This window comes from Dipteris shenzhenensis, chromosome 26 (genome assembly GCF_047967505.1).
Source record: "Dipteris shenzhenensis isolate YYH24624 ecotype China chromosome 26, Dip_SZ_1.0, whole genome shotgun sequence".
Taxonomy (NCBI): Eukaryota; Viridiplantae; Streptophyta; class Polypodiopsida; order Gleicheniales; family Dipteridaceae; genus Dipteris; species Dipteris shenzhenensis.
Window position 1 is genome coordinate 41358296 of NC_141621.1, and position 19018 is coordinate 41377313.

General features: G+C 43.0%; 1 protein-coding gene across 1 annotated transcript in view; it reads right to left on the reverse strand.

The window, feature by feature from the left end:
- Positions 1-19018, reverse strand: part of XCT (XAP5 family protein) — a 73969-nt gene that overhangs the window by 15906 nt on the left and 39045 nt on the right. The window contains exon 4 of the mRNA XM_087397510.1: positions 10665-10729. Within this exon, the coding sequence (XP_087253636.1) occupies positions 10665-10729 (65 nt within the window). The remainder of the gene's footprint in view (positions 1-10664; positions 10730-19018) is intronic.

Sequence of the window (19018 nt, forward strand, 5' to 3'; positions counted from 1 at the left end):
CTACCATCAGATCCGCATTAGAGCCGAGGATGTGCACAAAACTGCTTTTGGAAGCAGGTTTGGTCATTATGAGTTTTTGGTAATGTCCTTTGGACTTACCAATGCTCCCGCTACATTCGTCATGCTTATGAACGATTTACTACGTCCGTATATCGAAAAGTTTGTAGTACATTTTATTGACAATATTCTGGTATTCAGTAAAAGTATTACTGAGCATCACGAACACTTAAGAATAGTGTTCAATACTTTGAGGAAAGCCAATCTTTATGTAAATAAGAAGAAAACTATACTGTGTATGGTTAGACTTGAATATTTAGGATTCATAATTACTCCAAAGGAGGTAGAAATGGATCCAAAGAAAGTGGCTGCGATACTGACTTGGCCAATCCCTCAGAGTTAACCGCTTTGCGATCATTCTTGGGATTTGTCCAATTTTATCAAAGGCATATCAAAGGATATTCCGAAATAGTATCGCCATTGACTGATCTGACCTCAAATAAAGTACCTTTTATATGGGGACAGAATCAACAAGAAAGTTTTAACACCATAAAACAAGCTGTGGTCACAGGACTGGTGTTAAAAATAGTTGATTCCCAACAACCGTTGTTCCTGGAAACCGATGCAAGTGGCATTGCGGTAGGAGCAGTTCTCCTCCAAGAGGGAAGGCCAATAGCCTTTGAAAGCAAGAAGCTTTCTCCCTCTCAAAGAAATTGGCCAACTCATGAATTAGAGTTGTATGCTGTTGTCAATGCTTTGAAAACATGACGACATTATTTATATGGATCAGAGTTTTATGTGGATGTTGATCATGATACTCTGAAACATTTTTGTAAACAACCTGACTTGAGAGGCCGCCAAGCTAGGTGGGCAGAACTCATGCAGGAGTTTAGTTTGACGATTCGGTACCGAAGAGGAAAAGATAATAAAGTTGCCAAAGGTGGACGAGTTTGTCCAGAGTCTATGGCCTAAGACTCATGTGTTAAAACCCGGGGAAAATGATGACCTGGCATCTAGAAAAGGCCAAACGTATGCAAGATATGCCATAAGGGATGGTATGCTCAAAAGAAATGACAAAGGTAGTAGTACCTAATCAGAATTATCTCAGGCAGAGAGTCATTCTCGACAGTGCCATGATAGCCCATGTGCAGGACATCCAGGAGTCGAGAAGACATATGATCTCATGAAGCGAGATTTATTTTGGCCAAAGATGAAAAAGCATATTCATGAATATGTGACATGTTGTTTTTCGTGTCAGGTAAGTAAGACAGAGCGGGTGAAGCCACCCGGCCTTTCACAGCCCTTGGAGATACCACTAAGTGGGAGAGCATTTCCATGGACTTTATTGTAGGACTGCCTACGACACAAGGTGGATATGATTCTATCCTTGTGGTGGTTGATCGCCTTATCAAGATGGCTCACTTCATTTCAACTAGGGAGTCTATTAGTGCCCCGTAAGTAGCGGATTTGTTTATTAGACATATATTTCGTCTGCATGGAATACCCAGATCCATAGTGTCAGACAGAGATGTCAAATTTACCGGTCATTTTTGGACTGCGGTATTTAAGACACTAAGGACTGAGTTGGGAATGAGTAGTGGGGATCATCCAGAAACGGAAGGTCAGACGGAAAGAATCAACCAAAATTTAGAGGATATGCTTAGAGCATATGTGTCATTGAGGCAACACACATGGGACAAGTGGTTGCCATTGTTAGAGTTTGCCTACAATGATAGAAAACATTCCTCTACAGGGTTCAGTCTGTTTGAGCTGAACTATGGTTATAGACCAACGAATCCAACTATAGTTGGAATACCTCAGAAAGTGCCTAGTGCCGTGAACTTTGTGGTTCAGATGCGGGAGATGCTAGCACTTGCGAGAGCTAGCATCCGCCAAGCTATGGATAGAGCTAAGGCGTATGCGGATGAAAACCAATCAGCTAGAGAATTTAAGGAAGGAGAAAAAGTTTTTCTCAGAGTTCCTACGCACTCTAAGTCTTTGACTGCAGGAGAGTGTGCTAAGTTATCACCTCGATATTGTGAGCCATGGTTAATTCTAAAAAGAATAGGCAAGTTAGCCTATAAATTAGAATTACCACAGGGGTGTAAGGTGCATCCAGTGTTTCATGTTTCTCGTTTAAAGAAATTTTTGCATACAGGTGACTCACTAATCGAAGGTGTGGTTTTGTTTCAAGAGATAGAGGATAATGCAAGACGCAAACCAACAAGAATCCTGGACAGAGGAACAATGCAAGTGCGCAATCGGAAGATACCCACGGTGTTGGTTCCATGGCATGGTCTACCTCTATCAGAAGCTACCTGGGAATCCGTATACCAGTTATATAGAGTGTTCCCAGATTTCATCATCGAGGACGCTGATGCTCGAAGAGGGAAGGAATGTTATGCTCTAGCTGAGATAGCATGACCTCGGAAAGATCGGAAGGGAATTTTCTCTTAGATGACCGACTTTTGTAATATTTAATGTGCGTAAATTAAATGGTCAAAGGGAAGTAACTGCCAAGGTCCTAGGTGAGGGTGTATTGGTATCAACTAGGTGGTTCTGAGTGCTAAGGCCTAGGTGCACCTAAATGTGTAATAATGCCAAGGGGCGAATGTTTTAATTGTGTCCCAAGAGAGGGGTAAATGGTGTACCAAGCTAAAGGCCTAAAATGATGACATGTGGCAAAGGGAACCATCTAGGGAGTTGTGGGCTTGTGGATATGCATGAAAAGAAATTGAATTACGTATCTGTCGGAACATGCAATCCATGAGGAGGCTGGGAGGAAAAAGATGATGCCAACGCCTGTGACTTGCCTTGCCCGTGATTGACGAAAAGCAAGATAGAGAATTAGATAATGATCGTCTCATTGCCCCTCATATGGGCCCCTTGCAGCTCATCTTATAGGGCAAGAGGGATTAGAGCTGTGCGCAAGCCCTTATAGAGGGCTGAGAGGATCGACCTTCTAACAGGAGCAGTCAGCCCCTGGAGGGCAATGGGTCGGCCACATATGTCAACCAACCAGGAGGGGGTGGGAGCCTATTTATAGGCCACCTCCCTCACTTGTTGGCCATCTCAATGTGGTGCCCTTGAGCAAGGTTGTGCATCTCTTGTGTGGAGCAGTTCAGCCATCTATAGCAGAGGTTTTCCCCACCGTTTTGGGGGGTTTTCTTGAGATCATTTGCAGTTTCTCTCATCTCTCTCTCTCCTTTATTGTTTGGTGTGTGCGAGTTGGCTCTCTCTCTCTTCACTTCCATTCAGTTCCGATGCACTTCTCACAAGGTATCAGAGCCACGGTTGGCTAGGTACCTGAGGTGTGGAGGGAGTGTTGCACCATCACACACCGAGCCGTTGCCGGTACCTTTCTTCAAGCAATGAAGCAAAATCTCTTTGCTCAACCACGTTGCCTCATCAACAATCTCAGGCTGCTCCACATCGGGGACTACTGTCCATGCTGGTCCCACATAAGGCTTGAGACAAGACACATGGAACTTTGGATGCATGGTCCATGTCATAGGTGACAACAACTTCAGGACCGATTCATTGATAACCCATATAAGCAGAAAGGGTCCCAAAGCTTTGATGTAAGAGCTTCGGATACTCCTTGCCAATTTGCTTGAGTCACTTCTTCAAGATCCTAGGATAGACCCATTGTCACTCCTTGTAGCCAATATCTCACCAATGCTTGTTGGTCTGTGTCTAGCAGGAGTCTTATGCTTCGGCAATGCCGTCTTTGATGGATGCAATGATCTACTCATATGACTCAATGATGCAATCGGCTTTGTACACCTTTGGGGATGCTCTCGAAAACGAGGACTTGGACTTTGTCATAGGTGTCATTGAGGATCCCTTGCACAAATGGAAGAAATTAATCCATTGGGTCTGCGTATCTACAAAATGGCACTTTAGTATGTCAAAAGCCAACCGGTTGTAGATTATTGTTTGGCCATCGGAATGAGGGTGGAGGTCGAATAATTTGAGCTTGGTACCAAAGCTCTCCAAAAGAGCCTCAATCAGATACAATGGCTCTTGGAATGCTACACATCGGATACCATTATCGAACAAAATCCTGGATGTATGCTGTGTGTCAATAGTACTTTTGCATGGAATGAAACAAGTTGACTGGGTCTGCTTGGTCAGGCTGTGAGAATGGGAGAGAGAGCAAAGGTGAGAACAAGAGCAGGAGAGTGTGAGAGCTGAAAACATAGTTGCAATTAGATGAGAGAGTTACAACTAAATGGAGTGGTAGGTTTTGTCTAAGTGACAAAACCTTATCCTTCACTAACCATAGTTAGTGAACTAACTGTGGTTAGGGGGGAAAACCTCTAAGTGAGGGATAAGTGTCCCTAACCTACTTATTACATTACATTGGTCACTGCTAAATTATAGCAATAATTCTAACACCCCCCTGCAGTGCCAATGTCATGTACAAGGAAAAGATCAATCACCAAAAGGAGATAAGTTCAGGGCACTACGAAATGCCTCAAACTTTTCACGTGGAAGTGCTTTGGTGAAAATGTCTGCAACATTGTCATGTGTTGACACATAGATCATGCTGATCTCTCCTGCATGCAACTTCTCTCTAACGTAGTGATAATGAACCTCAATGTGCTTCGTGCGAGCATGAAACATAGGATTCTTTGCTACTGCAATAGCACTCTGACTATCAGTGAGAATTGGAGAAGGGCCCTCCAATGAAAGATGAAGATCAGCAAATAAACGACGCAACCAAACACATTCAACTGTCGCTGTGAAAGCTGCCCTGTACTCAGCTTCACATGAAGAGGTAGCCACTGTAGATTGTTTCTTGCTCAACCAAGAAATACAAGCTTGCCCGAAAAGAAACAATTGCCACTTGTGGACTGCCTAGTGTCATAATCTCTAGCCCAATCTGAGTCACTGTAGGCATGCATCTGCAAGTCACCCCCTCTGGGAAACATCAAGCCAAAAGACTTGGTACCTTGCAAATAACGGAAGATGCGTTTTACCGCCTGCCAATGCATAGTCTTTGGGCTGTGCATATGTCTGCTCACTTGAGAAACTGCAAACTGAATATCAGGTCGTGTATTGCAGAGATAAATGAGGCATCCAACAGCCTGACTGTAGAGTGTGACATCAAATGATTCACCTGCTTCATGCATTGTAAGCTTCAGCCCCGGCTCCATGGGAGTAGCTATGGGCTTACAATCCTGCATGTTGAATCTGTCCAAGAGTTTTTGCACATACTTGGATTGAGACATACCGATGCCACTTTGCTCTTGAGTGAACTGGATCCCTAAATAAAAGTGTAGCAGCCCCAAATCTGACATGTCAAAAGTGGTCTGCAATTCAGCTTTAAAATCTGCAATATTATCTTCATTTGACCCTGTGAGCAGTAAGTCATCTACATAAAGAATGATGACTAAAATATCCCCCCCATCCTTCTTGATGTAGAGGGTGCTTTCAGTTGGACTGTTGTGCAGCCCCTTGCTGGTCAGAAAGGCATGAATCTTTGCATACCATGCACGTGGGGCCTGTTTCAGCCCATACAAAGCTTTATTCAGCTTGCATACCTGAAGTGCGTTACCTGAAATTTCAAAGCCTAGAGGTTATTTGACATAAACCTCTTCCAACAAGTCTCCATTAAGGAAGGTTGTTTTTATGTCCAATTGATGAACATTCCACTGAAAATTTGCAGCCATTGCTATGACTGACCGGATGGTTGTCATTCTGGATGTAGGAGCAAAAGTCTCCTCATAGTCTATGCCCTTTTTCTGAGCATATCCTTTTGCGACCAGCCTTGCCTTGTACCTGTCAATGGTGCCATCGGGCTTTCTTTTAACTTTGAAAACCCACCGTGTACCTATGGCATGTTTACCTAGTGGCAAATCGACAACTTCCCATGTCTGATTTTTCTCAATGGACTGCAACTCATCGTGCATGGCATTCATCCAATGCACATTATCCTGTGCCTCTTCAAATGTCTCAGATTCCTCCTCATCAAGAAGAGTACCTGCATAAGCTGATTCAACTGAAAGAGCACCTCCCCCATGCCTTACTGCACTCCGAGTTCTGCCAGGTAATGGAGCATCAATTTTACTCTCCCTGAGAGTTTGTAACAGCCAATTTGGGACTGTTTTTGCTGCATGTATATCTGCAATTTCTTGCTGAACAACCTCTTACATGGCTTGTGGAGGTGGTATGGCATCCTGTGGCTGAATCGAAGCATGTGGAGGTATCTGAAAATTCTGATTTTCATCAGATATATCAACAGGGGAACCCAAGGCAATGGGTAGTAACCCCTCAAAGACATCAACGGAAGAAGAAGGCATATCAAATTCAGCTTGAGTGTGAGCTGAATTTTCTGAAAATATTACATCTCTATTGACAATGATCTTGCGTGTGACAGGATTGTAGAGACGGTAGCCCTTGCTCTCTGCACTGTACCCAACAAAAATGCATTTGATTGCCTTATCAGACAATTTATGCCGGAACTCAATAGGCACATGAGCATATGCAAGGCATCCAAAGACACGGAAATGATCCACAGAAGGCTTTCTCCCTTGCCAAACTTCATAGGGAGTCTTGGTCTTCAAAGCTTTTGTGGGTGCCCGATTCAAAACATAGTTGGCACACATGAGACCTTCAAGCCAAAATTTGTGAGGTAATTTTTTGCTTTTCAGCATACATCTATCCATCTCCATAAGAGTACGATTTTTTCTTTCAGCTTTCCCATTTTGCTGAGGAGTTAGCCTCACTGTAAGCTGATATACAATGCCCTTGTCTTTCAAAAAAGCATCAAAATCTGCAGACAAGTACTCCCCTCCTCTATCAGTGCATAATGTCTGTATCTTGAGTCCAGATTCATTCTCAACCATGGCTGCAAAGTGTTTGAAGACCATAAACACTTCTGATTTGTGTTTCAGCCCATAAACCCAAGAGTAGTTGGAGTAGTCATCTATAAAAGTGACAAAGTAAAGATGACCACCCAATGATGGAGTCCTCATAGGACCACAGACATCACTATGTATAAGCTGTAATTTTCGAACAGCTTTAACTGATCCATCCTTCTTAAAAGGAGATCTGTGCATTTTACCAAGAATGCACCCTTCACAGGCATGTGGAGGAGGTGTTTCAAGAGGAGGCAATGCATCAACCATGGCATGTTTTTGAAGCGTCATCAAGCTGCCATAATGCATGTGTCCATATCTCACGTGCCATAACTCCGCATTCTGCATAGCAGCAGTAGGATTGGAAACTATAAGAGCATGTGCTGGTCTTTTCTCATACATGTCAAGCTGAAAAAGACCACGCAACAGAGTGCCAGACAATCTCAAGGCATAGTCATGCTCTCTATCATGGACTGCACACTCGTCATCTTAAAAAATGACCTGAGATCCAGCTCTGTTAAGAGTGGACGCTGAAAGTAGATTTTTTGTGATACCAGGCACATACAAGACATCAGAAATTCTGAATGTTGAGCCATCAATGGCTGTAAGTTCAACTTCTCCTATACCACGGACTGAATAAGAGGAGTTGTTGGCACATGTGACCTTTTTACCGACAGGTGGTGGATGCAAAGATGTGAAGAGACACTTCTTGGAAGTGATATGCTTTGAGGCACCGCTGTCAAAATACCATGTATTTTGTGTCTCATTGACATTGAAAGCTGATGCATCCTTGGAAGAATCATAACTGCATGTCTGGAAAGCATAAGTGTCATCATTACAATTGGCTGTACTATCCCGAGCAGCCAACTGAGAGTCTGAAATGCAAGACAAGAAGGCATAGTCGTGCTCCACAAAGTTGGTTGTAGCTTGCTCATTGTCAAATGCATGAGGAGCTGAATCTGAGACAACCATACCGGAGCTGTTTTTCTTTTCTTTTGCAAGCCTTTTCTTGCATTCTCCAATGTAGTGACCTGGCTTTTTGCAGTAATGACATATTCCCTTCGTTTTGGGCTTACCTGCATCACCCTTAGCCTTTTGAGAAGGCTGTCCTGAACCACTGGAAGGCTGATTTGCTGAAGTCTTTGCCTGTCCCTTTACTTTAGGCTTGAATTTTGAGAGCATAGCATGTTCACCTGCTCGTGAAGCCATGTTTTTCCTGGTCTGCTCTTCCTGCAGCAGAAGTCCTATCAACTCGTGAAAAGTGAGATGATTTGCACCCTCCCTCAACGACAAATTCAGCGAGGTATGAAAGCTGAGATAAGACTCAGGAAGAGAATTCAGAGTAGTGGTAATCATCTCTGAATCAGGAATGATCTCATCAATATTCAGCAACTGCTCTCGTAAATCCTGTAGCTTTGTGAGGAGCACTGACATGGAGTCACCCTCTTCCATATGTGTATGAGAAAATTCTCTTTTCAAAAAAGACACCCTGGCATCATTCTGAGCTGCATACATGCTCTCCAAAATATCCCATGCTGCCTTTGAGGTCTTACATGACCGGATATGTGGAATGATGAATCTTTTCACTGAAAGAGAAATACACGACAAAGCTAAAGCATCACGTGAATCCCATCTCTTCTGCTCTGGAGTGGTAGGTATAACTGCACCAATAACTTGTGCTACAGCTGTACCCTGTGCACGACCTCTGCCTCCTCCTTGTTGGAGAGGGGTATTAGGTGCCACATTTGCTGGCCGGAACTCATCCCCACTTACATAGTCCCACAAATTATGAGAAATCAGAATATTGCATACCATAAAACTCCAGAGGGAGTAGTTGGTACCATCCAGCTTGTCCTCTTGTGAGAGACCACTGAAACCGAATTTGCTGGGCCATGTCTGAGAAAGAAAATACAGCAAATGCAAATTTGAATTCCCTTGCTGGGAATGGAGTGCACAAATCCCAAAAAAACACAGCCAAACACTGGCTAAAAATGCAACTCAAATCTCTGTAATGTCTCTGTCAAAAATCTGCTAGAGCATCCAATCTCTCCCAAAACCTGCCAAAAGCGCTTCAAAGCACTCACAAAAAGGTAGTGTGAACTGAAACCTGCAAAATTGCTCTCCCAACACAAAAGCCCCAATTTGTGGCTTGAAATTGCAACCAAAAAGGGGCAAATTTACTAAAAGCTCCAAATCTGCAATTTCTAAACAAAAGCCCCAAATTTGGAGTTGAAATTGAGCCAAATTTCACCCAAATAGTTAATCTCCTGCAAAAGCCCCAATTTCTTGGCCAATCTTTGCAATTTGCTTGCAATGTGTGCCAAAATTTTTACAAAAGCTCCAAACACCTTGATAAATTTGCAATCTGCCTGCAATACACCTGCAAAGTGGCCCTTGCAAAGAATCCTCTGCTGAAGAAGACCCTGCAAAGAAAACAACCGATGCACGAAGCAGGTTCAGCGTTGTACGGGCAGTATGGCGCTGACTCTTTATACGGGCTTGCTGGTACGATTGTACGGACAGGTGCAATATTGTTGTATGAACAACATCGTGTACAACTGTACTGAATGTACGATCAAGTTGTACGGACAAGTGCCCTCCTGTGTACGCACGGTTCAGCTCTTGCAACTGTATGGACGCCTGACGAACTAGTCACTGGTACGGACGACATACTAGATGTACGGTTTGCACGTGCAAAGTACAGATGGTACAATAACTGTACTATTGTACGACAGTCGTACAAAGAAAGTACATCACAAGTGCGACGGTACGGAATGGCAACGCAGGTACAGACGGTGCTCCACGGACTGTTTCGAGCTGTACGGAATGTACGGAGACACAGGTTGTACGGCACTGATGCAGGAGGTGCTGATACAAGCGTCGCAGGTACAGTACGGAATGTACGGTATCAGTCCGTACGAATTGTACGGACGACCTGTACGGAAGGTGAACAGATGGAGCTTGCGGGTTGGAGCTGGAGGACGAGAAGAAGGGAGCAGGGAGCAGGATCAACCTGCTCTGATACCAAATGTGAGAATGTGAGAGAGAGCAAAGGTGAGAACGAGAGCAGGAGAGTGTGAGAGCTGAAAACGTAGTTGCAATTAGATGAGAGAGTTACAACTGAATGGAGTGGTAGGTTTTGTTTAAGTGACAAAACCTTATCCTTCGCTAACCATAGTTAGTGAACTAACTGTGGTTAGGGGGAAAAACCTCTAAGTGAGGGAAAAGTGCCCCTAACCTACTTATTACATTACATTGGTCACTGCTAAATTATAGCAATAATTCTAACACAAGCGCAATGTATCTAGTCCAAATCTAGATCTGGTCGGTTGTTTAGCCTGGTTAGCTATACATGTTCAGCAATTCACAGATGGAATGCCCTATATAAAGAATGTTCCTCCGTTAGTCCTTGCATCCAAGTCAAGCCCTCTTCACCGAGGCATGCAGGAGCATACACACTGAGTAGTAGCAGCTCCATCTCCCTCAGTTCAGCACATCCTTGGATGTATTTTGCCCAGCACCAGCCAGAGTTTGTGCTCTGCCAAGAGCCACACTTTCCCACTTCCGTGGACGAATTGAGGTTCTGCTTGCCTTCATATGTTCTGCACATCAGTGTTTTCTGTTGGTTCATTTCATAGCATACTATTGGTTGTGTTTTGGAAAGAGCTCGTGTTCGTTTTGCGATGCATACAGGTGCTCCAGTGACCACTTCACCTCTAAATAAGCCCTAGACTAAAGCAGTGTTGTCGCAATCTAGAAGAAAGTTTTGAATCAACATAAAAAACACATGGATTTACTTACTCCTGAGCAAGCTTCTGTTGTTTCTCTTTTTCCTCTTCTTCAATTTTGCTCCGCAAATTGACACGCTGCAATGAGACAACAAAGTCATTGAAAGGACAAATATACAAGACCAACTTTGAAACCACACTTTTTTAGGAAATCACTCCAGCAAAATATAAAACATATCTGAACTATTCAATATTCAAGATAGTTCACATGAACAACATAGGTCAAAGAATATTAGGATCTAAATTGTTTTTCATGCCTGTTTATATATAGCCCGAACCTTAATAACAAAGAAAAAACATACATCACTCCATGTTTAACAAAGCAATACAAAAAACTCGCCACAAGGTGGCCAGCTTGAGAAATTTAGTGGCCCTCACCAAAACATGATGGTATATTGTAATAGAGGCTAACAGAATAGTTTTATGAGCTAATCATGTAAGCAAATAGTCCTTTAAGACTTGTCTAGAATTCCCAGTTCATGTGCTTCAGCCTTAAGTGGAATATTCGTAGATATTCTTGGTCTGTAATGTGAAAAGAAAGAGATAGGGGGGATTATGTGGAAGTTAGACTTTAGTTGCATGCCCTTACGGTTCCTCATGTAGGCCCCGATTGTGCTGCTCCTCTGCTCCAAGTCTGCTCCTTGAAGGCTGCCCTGGTGGATGATGAAATGAGGCCTTGGGGCCTCCCTTTTATAGGGCAAACCTCCCCCAAAATAACCGACCCAGGCAGCCTGTTTGGCCGACCCAGGCGACTTTTGGCAGGCCTTATGCAGCCCTAGCCAGCCGAGTTTCCAGTCGGCCTGATTAGCTGCCTCCCTGTCCTATATAAGGGCCTTTCACTGGCCCTTTTGGTGCTGCTTCTGGTTCCGCCTGCCACATGGCTTTGCGCCACTGGTCAGGTCACTATTGCCTCTGTTTGGGACCTTTCCAGCCTTGGATGCTGCGCCCTAGCTTTGTACATACTGCTCCACAGTCCCGTACCATTCTGTACTGCTGACATGGCCATTTGTACTGCTGTGATGTCATTTGCTCCCTACAGATCTGCCGAGACAGCCAGGTACCTCTGCTTATGTTTGCTGTGAGATGCTGCCCATGTGGCAGCCCCCTCTTTCTCTTTTCTTTGGGCAGATGCCCATGTGGCAAGTCTTGCTCTAGGTCTCCCTCCATGCTCTCCTCATTTGGGGGCTTACAGATGGGGAGGTTACCTTTCCAAATTCCAACGATGCAACCATTGTTCCTCACAAGGATCACTCCCAAGATAAAGGTCAAGCAACCCCACACGAGTAAACTCCCAGGCAAGACTGTGTCCCATACCACAGCCCAATCTATGCACAGATGTCGTTAGGGAATTATAGGCCCGGATAGACTCCATCCTAGCTAGGTATTCACAAGAGACCTCACTCAAATGAGCTGAGGCTCACACAAATATAGACATGGGTGTCCTGGGTGTCTCAACCCCAAAACTACCCCAACTGTAACAAAAGTATGTCATGTCCTAATCATCCAAGGGTTAGCTTACATGACCCTAGGTTAACCTGCTCTTTTCGAAGTATGGACAGTACTATCCATAGATGGCATCCATGCTCCACACAAGTCTTGCTGTAAATCAAAGATGACATCTAGAAAAGACCACAAAAGCCTTTCCCAAATATGGACCGAAAAATGATTCATCATTTGTTGGAAAGTTATAAGTGAATCCAAATGGAAGCACCAAAAAGACTCGTAATGGCTGAACCACGTACAAAAAGACATCTTTCCAAAATATCCTTACCTGATCCCAAATATGCCTACCTGATGGTAGCCCGTTCTCAAATCGATCTCCAATGACCGTTGTTCCAAAAGTGACTCCATTTGAGGCCTATTTTGGTAAGAAACCAGATGTGTCCCGTTTCCGTGTATTTGGGAGTGATGCCTATGTACACATTCCAAAGAAGCAAAGGGGTAAGCTTCAAGACAAGAAGTCTACCTCTATTAAGGAAGGCCTTTTCCTGGAGACTTGGAGGAAAGCCAAGCAAGTGAAAATGGAAACCATACAGAAGTATGGGACTTGAGAGTTGGTTCTAAGGCCATTCAAACGATCGGTTATTGGTGTCAAGTCAGTCTTCAAGACCAAGTATACAGCAGATGGATCGGTGGACAAGTACAAGGCCAGACTTGTGGCTAAGGGCTATGCTAGACAATTAGAAGTCAATTATGAGGACACTTTTGAACTGACAGTTAAAAGGCCACGATTCGAGCAGTTCTTGCTATCACAGAGACGTGATTCTGTTGGCACAAAAACTGTGACTACCTTGGCTTTGGGGACTAGCCTAGAGGAAGTGCAAAACTCCTGAAAGTCCCTAGGAGCTAATATTAAAGTAGGGTCTAGTTCTAAGTGCACCTACTAGGCCCAAGTGCTAGGCCAAGGCAAGGAATAAGAGGGCCCAAAATGTTCGGCCCAAGGTAAAGCATAAGTGTGATCTTGGAGAGTGGGTTAGAGGCTTTAACGAGCCACGTGGCAGTCCTTCAATTGCATGTGTTGTTTTTGTCTCTCAAGCATGCACGTTGAGGCTGCTCCTTTGACATACAATGATTTTCTCCATGCCCGTGATCATCCGTACTGTTGCACACATTTTGAGTCTGGCTGCGTGCATTCCAAGGCAGATCGTGGCTATATGGCTTACCTGTGAGCATTGGCGTGCACCCCGAGCTCTATTGCTGAGTTGTACGTATCATTTAGCACACATATCTAGGTTCGTTGCTGGCTGTACGGCCTGTTTGCATGCACACCAAGGTCCATTGCTGCATGTACGGATCTCTTGCACGCCTTTTGAGGTCTTCTCGCTAGTTGTACGACCCTGTTCTCCTACCCATTTCTTGTTGCTTCCCCTTCCTTTGCGAATCTGCTGCCTCCTAGAGGTGTTCCAGCCTAGAACACAGTACCTGGGAGCAGATAAACCCCATAAAAGAACACAATTTAGTTAGGTTCTAAGGCTCAGGCATCTATTGTATAGCTTTAATTTTACCTAGCTCGGTTCTGATGCTGTAATAGAGGGTTACTTTTTGCTTAGGCTAAAGGTAGTAGAAAGGCCTTTATTGGCTTGTAAGTGTTTTTCCCTTTCTTTAGGGGATACCATAAGTTGCCACATGGCATCCTAGGAGGTAATCCCATAAGCAATACTGCTTTGTACTCCCCTGGGCCATACCTATATAGGGGGTCTAGTTGTACTTGGCATATTCATTCATGACTTGTACTTCATTACTGGAATAGAATATACAGCAAGAGTTCAATACTCAGCTGAATTCTAAAAAGGATTGACTTCCTCCTGTCCTTGTGCAGCCCCTCACAAGTCCCAGTTGAAGATCTAGCCCATGATCTTCCTCTCCTACCCTTTTTCTAAACATAAGGTACTACAGTACTTAACTTTCTTGCAAATTCTACTAAACTTAGTAGTGTTTACTGTTAGTTAGGAGAAGTCCTGTTGCATTGGTATCAGAGCACTTTTCGTGGGAAATTATTTATCCAATTACTTTGAAATTTAAAGCGTCTACTCTTGAGCCTAGGGCCTACCTCTGTGCAAAAATCCAGCGCCAGAAGTGCTCTCTGTTGTGAGCTGCCACATGGCAGGCTCTCAGAAACCCTGATTTTCAAAGTGCTCAGAATTTGGGGCTTCTTGCATCAGTCGAAAGCCCTTGCTTCCCTGATCATTTCTATGTGTGAGAATCCTAAAATGGTGGAGTATTTAGTAAACATTGAAGTAATTTTATATCTGGCGCAAGAGACTAAAGAAAGCGACGATCTGCTGTTTTCCTGCACCAAACTAAGGCGTTCTTGGCTTGATCTGTTTGCACTAATCTCATAAGGCTGCTCCCTAAGTCTGGTGGTGATCCGAGACTATTTGGAGGAGTTATGAGCTATTTCGACTGGCTGGCATGGAGGAACTGCTGCGAACTTCAGATGTACAGCTCCATTTCGGGTCAACTTTAGTGCAGATGGTCGCCTAGCTCCATGAATGCAACTGACAAAGTGTGATAGTGATCTGGTTTTTTACTACTGAGAATTTCAAAAATCAATTGCAACAGCTAGCGCAGGATTGTCATTTGCCAAAAGTCTAGCAATTTCTCGCCATCCAGGTGTAATGTTATGAATTTCTACTCCTGATTGGCTCTTTGGTTCAGTTTTGGCATAAGGATTGCCTAATCAAGTGGGAAATTTCAAGTTTTCTCTCTAAAAGTTGACCTGCGAAATTAGGGCAAGACTAGCATTTGGGGCTTTTGGTACTGGTTCTTGATTAGGGCCTAAGATAGTGCATTTTTTCTAAATTCAAGTCATTGAAGATGCCTGTAAAGAGGGCTACTAGTCAAGCTAGTAAGCAACCAATGGGTATCCTTGATTCCATCTCAGAAAAGGAACCAATTGATGATCAGACTGTAGTTTCTGAGCCCAATGATCCTCATGTTGGCAATGTTGAAGGGGATTTAGCAGCAACTCCTCAAGTACAAGCATCCCTTAACCAAGAGCAGATCATAAAGAGTTGTATGGACCCAATGCTACAGATATTCAAGGAGTTAACTAATGAGATTAAGACCAATAATCAAAGGATTGACCAAAGGATGCAGAACATTTCTGCCACTTTTAATAAAAGGTTTGACCAGTTCAAGAGAAGCCAAATTTATGATGGGAAGAGACCTGTGGATCCCCAAATTGATGGAGACTCAGGTTCAAATGATGATGATAATGATCCTATACATGTAACTGAACTAGTTGGTTTTATGGCTTCTACCCAAAGGACCTATCACTCCAGTGGAGTTACAGCTCATATGGATAAGGATTCAGCACATGGTAAGACTCCTAATAACAACAGTTCAGCAGCTGAAGAGTTGTGTCAAAAATTCCACGAATATAAGTTGCTACCGGCAGACCTTAGGGCAACAATGACATTCCAACAATATATACAAACAGTTAAATCTATAGAACCAAAAGGACATGTTCATCAAGACAAGATATGAAAGACAAGATTATACTTCCTAAGTTCAAAGGTGATTCTACCTCTCCTGAGGAATTGGAGGAATGGCTCAGCAAGATGGATGACTACTTCCTTCTATATCCAAAGGGTGATCAAGGTAAAATCAGATTTGCTGTTCTTCATCTTGAAGATTATGCCCACTCTTGGTGGAGGCATCTACAACAAGAAGGGTTAACTTTTAATACTTGGGATGAATTCAAGGCTGAAATGCTTAAAACTTTTATATCTCCTTTTACTAGAGATCAATATATTTGTTAAGTGGTATGATCTTACTCAGCAAGGATCAGTGAAAAATTATATCAAACAGTTTTGAAAATTGGCTCTGTTTCTTCATGGTATTGATGAAAGAGTTAGAATGCTCAAGTTCATCCACGGTCTGCACCCTAGTATTGCTTCAGATGTTGCAGCTCAACAGCCCAATTCTCTTAAAGAGGCCATGCAGTTGGCAAAGCTTTATGAACCCAAATACAATTGGAAGGAGAAGACTTTGGGTATTGGTCACTTTGGAACTAAGCCTATGGTCAAAGGGGTTTCCAATGATGAAAACAAACTTCCTGCACCTGCTACAACTTCTTCTATTTCTAGGTTCCCCACAGTGTATGGCAGTGGCATGGGACAACCTAAGGCTTACAAGGCTACAGATGTTAAGCCATCCTTTAAACCCACTCCAAAAGATGATCTGGGTGATAAAAGAAACAAGTTGGTTAAGCAGTTATCTCAAGCAATTATTGATGACAAGAAGAAGAAGAATTTGTGCTACCTTTGTGGTGAGAAGTGGACCCCTGAACATAGGAATGTGTGCAAAGCAAAAACAAGAGCAAAGTTGAGCTTGATTCTAGAGATTGATGAGGATTTATCTCCTAATACTTCTGCAGCAGAATCTGAATTTCATGAATACCAGGACTGTGTGAATGAAGGCCTTGATGATGATGAGGATCATAGTTCCAAAAAGGGGACTACCGTTCCCTTTGATCCAGGTGGGTTATCCATGTTTGACACCATGCTTATGGATGATAGTTTGCCAAGGTGCTCAAATAGATCTTTAAAGTTGCTGAAGGTTATGGAAATGATGCTGTTGATGATGATGAAGTGTATTGGGATACACAATCAATTGTGTACAGCATATCTCATGATGTTTTTATGGGCTGCAAGGGCTCTCAAACACTTAGGTTAAAAGGAACAATCAATAACACACCAGTCCACATTTTAGTTCGACAGTGGGAGCACTCATAACTTTATTAATGCAAAGACACTTCAAACAATGAGATTATGCCCATCCACTTTGGATCATGGGATCAAAGTTGACGTGGCTAATGGTCAGCGTTCCCACAATAAGCAATATTGTCAGGCTGCTCAAGTGCAGCTTTCTCAAGACTATACTTTTCATGGAGATCTATTTGTCTTGGAAATGGGACCTATCGACATTGTCCTTGGTTGTGAATGGTTGAAAACCTTGGGAGAATTCTCTATGGACCTTAACAGGCTGTATATGAAGTTTATGCATGAAGGTAAGCACATCACTTTGATGGGTCACCAATCTCCTAAATTGTCCTTAATTTCTGCAAGAAGAATGGCCAGAGACCTCAAAAGTGTTTGTGGAGTCTATGCTATTCAGTTGACCAAGTCTCAAGAGGGTAATGGGTTGTTGGTGGAGGATAAAGACACGCAGTCCCTATTACAGGAATACTCTGATGTATTTGCTGATCTTCCCAACCATCTCCCTCCCTCGAGAGATGTGGATCATGCAATTGTGTTGGAGCCACAATCTAAGCCAATCAACAAAGCTCTATAGAGACTTTCTAGAGCTGAAAGGGAAGAGGTGGCAAGGCAAATAAAGAAACTCCTTGACAAGGAATTTATTACACACAGTCAGTCCCCCTTTGACTCTCCTCTGTTATTGGTTAAGAAGAAGGATGGCTAGAATATGTATTGATTACAAGGATTTGAACAAAATGACAATTATGAATAGGTTTCCTATCCCTAGAATTGATGATCTACTGGATGAGCTTAGAGGGGCAAAGTACTTCACAAAGATTGACTTAAGGTCAGGCTATCATCAAATAAGGATGAAGGGAGATGAACATAAAACTGCCTTCAGGACAAAACATGGGCTTTATCAATTCAAAGTAATGGCATTTGGCCTAACCAATGCACCTGCAACTTTCCAGGCCCTAATGAACAAGGTATTGCAGCCTTTCCTCTACAAATTTGTGTTGGTATTCTTTGATGATATAGTGATCTACAGCAAAACAAAAGAAGAGCATTTATTGCATGTCCAGCAAGTATTGGAAGTATTGAGGACACACCACTTGTATGCCAAATCAAGTAAATGCACTTTCATGGCTGAAGAAGTGGAATATTTGGGCCATATTGTCAGCGGTAGTGGCATTAAGGTGGATCCCAGCAAGGTAAAGTGTGTAAAGGATTGGCATATACCTCAGAATATCACCCAGCTGAGAGGTTTCCTTGGTCTAGCATCATTTTATAGAAGATTTATAAGGCATTTTGCCAAATTGGCAGCTCCCCTCACTGATCTTCTAAAAAAGAATGCTTTCCGATGGTATGACGGTGCCAATAAGAGCTTTGAAGCATTAAAGGAGGCATTAACTTCAGTGATACCTATCTTGGTATGTCCTAATTTCTCTCAACCTTTTATAATTGAGGCTGATGCTAGTGGAAGGGGCATTGGAGCTGTCCTAAAGTAGAGTCATGGAGTTATTGCCTTTGAAAGTCGGAAATTGAATGACAAGGAGTCAAGTTTCCACATTTATGACCAAGAGATGCTGGCAATACTTCATGCAATCAAAAAGTGGCACCACTACATCTATGGCAGCCATTTCAAGGTCAAGGCTGATCATAAGACTCTCAGATATTTTCTATCTCAGTCTTCTCTATCACCCAAGCAAAGGAGATGGCTATCCATTGTGCAAAACTATGACTTTGACATAGATTACAAGATGGGCTAAGAAAATATTGTGGCAAATTCTCTTTCGAGGATATGGGCTTGTACTTTATAATCTATTACTAAGGTTTATAAAGATTGGATCCATGGCATTAAAGAAGAGTATCTCAATGATCCTCAAGCAGCTGCTATGTTCCAAGACTTGCAAGATCCTGACTGTCAGCAATGTCCCAATTTCAAGTTGCACAATGGGCTCTTGTGGTATAATGATAGAATATTTATTACTGAAAACTCCTCCTATACGCTGCTAATCTTGCAGGAATTTCACTCATCTCCTATGGCTGGGCATATAGGCCTCAACAAGACGTATGATAAGGTAAAACAGAGTTTTTACTGGAAGGGGCTTTGGAAGGATGTTCTTGCTTATGTACAAAGCTGTACAGGTCTACCAGTAACCTC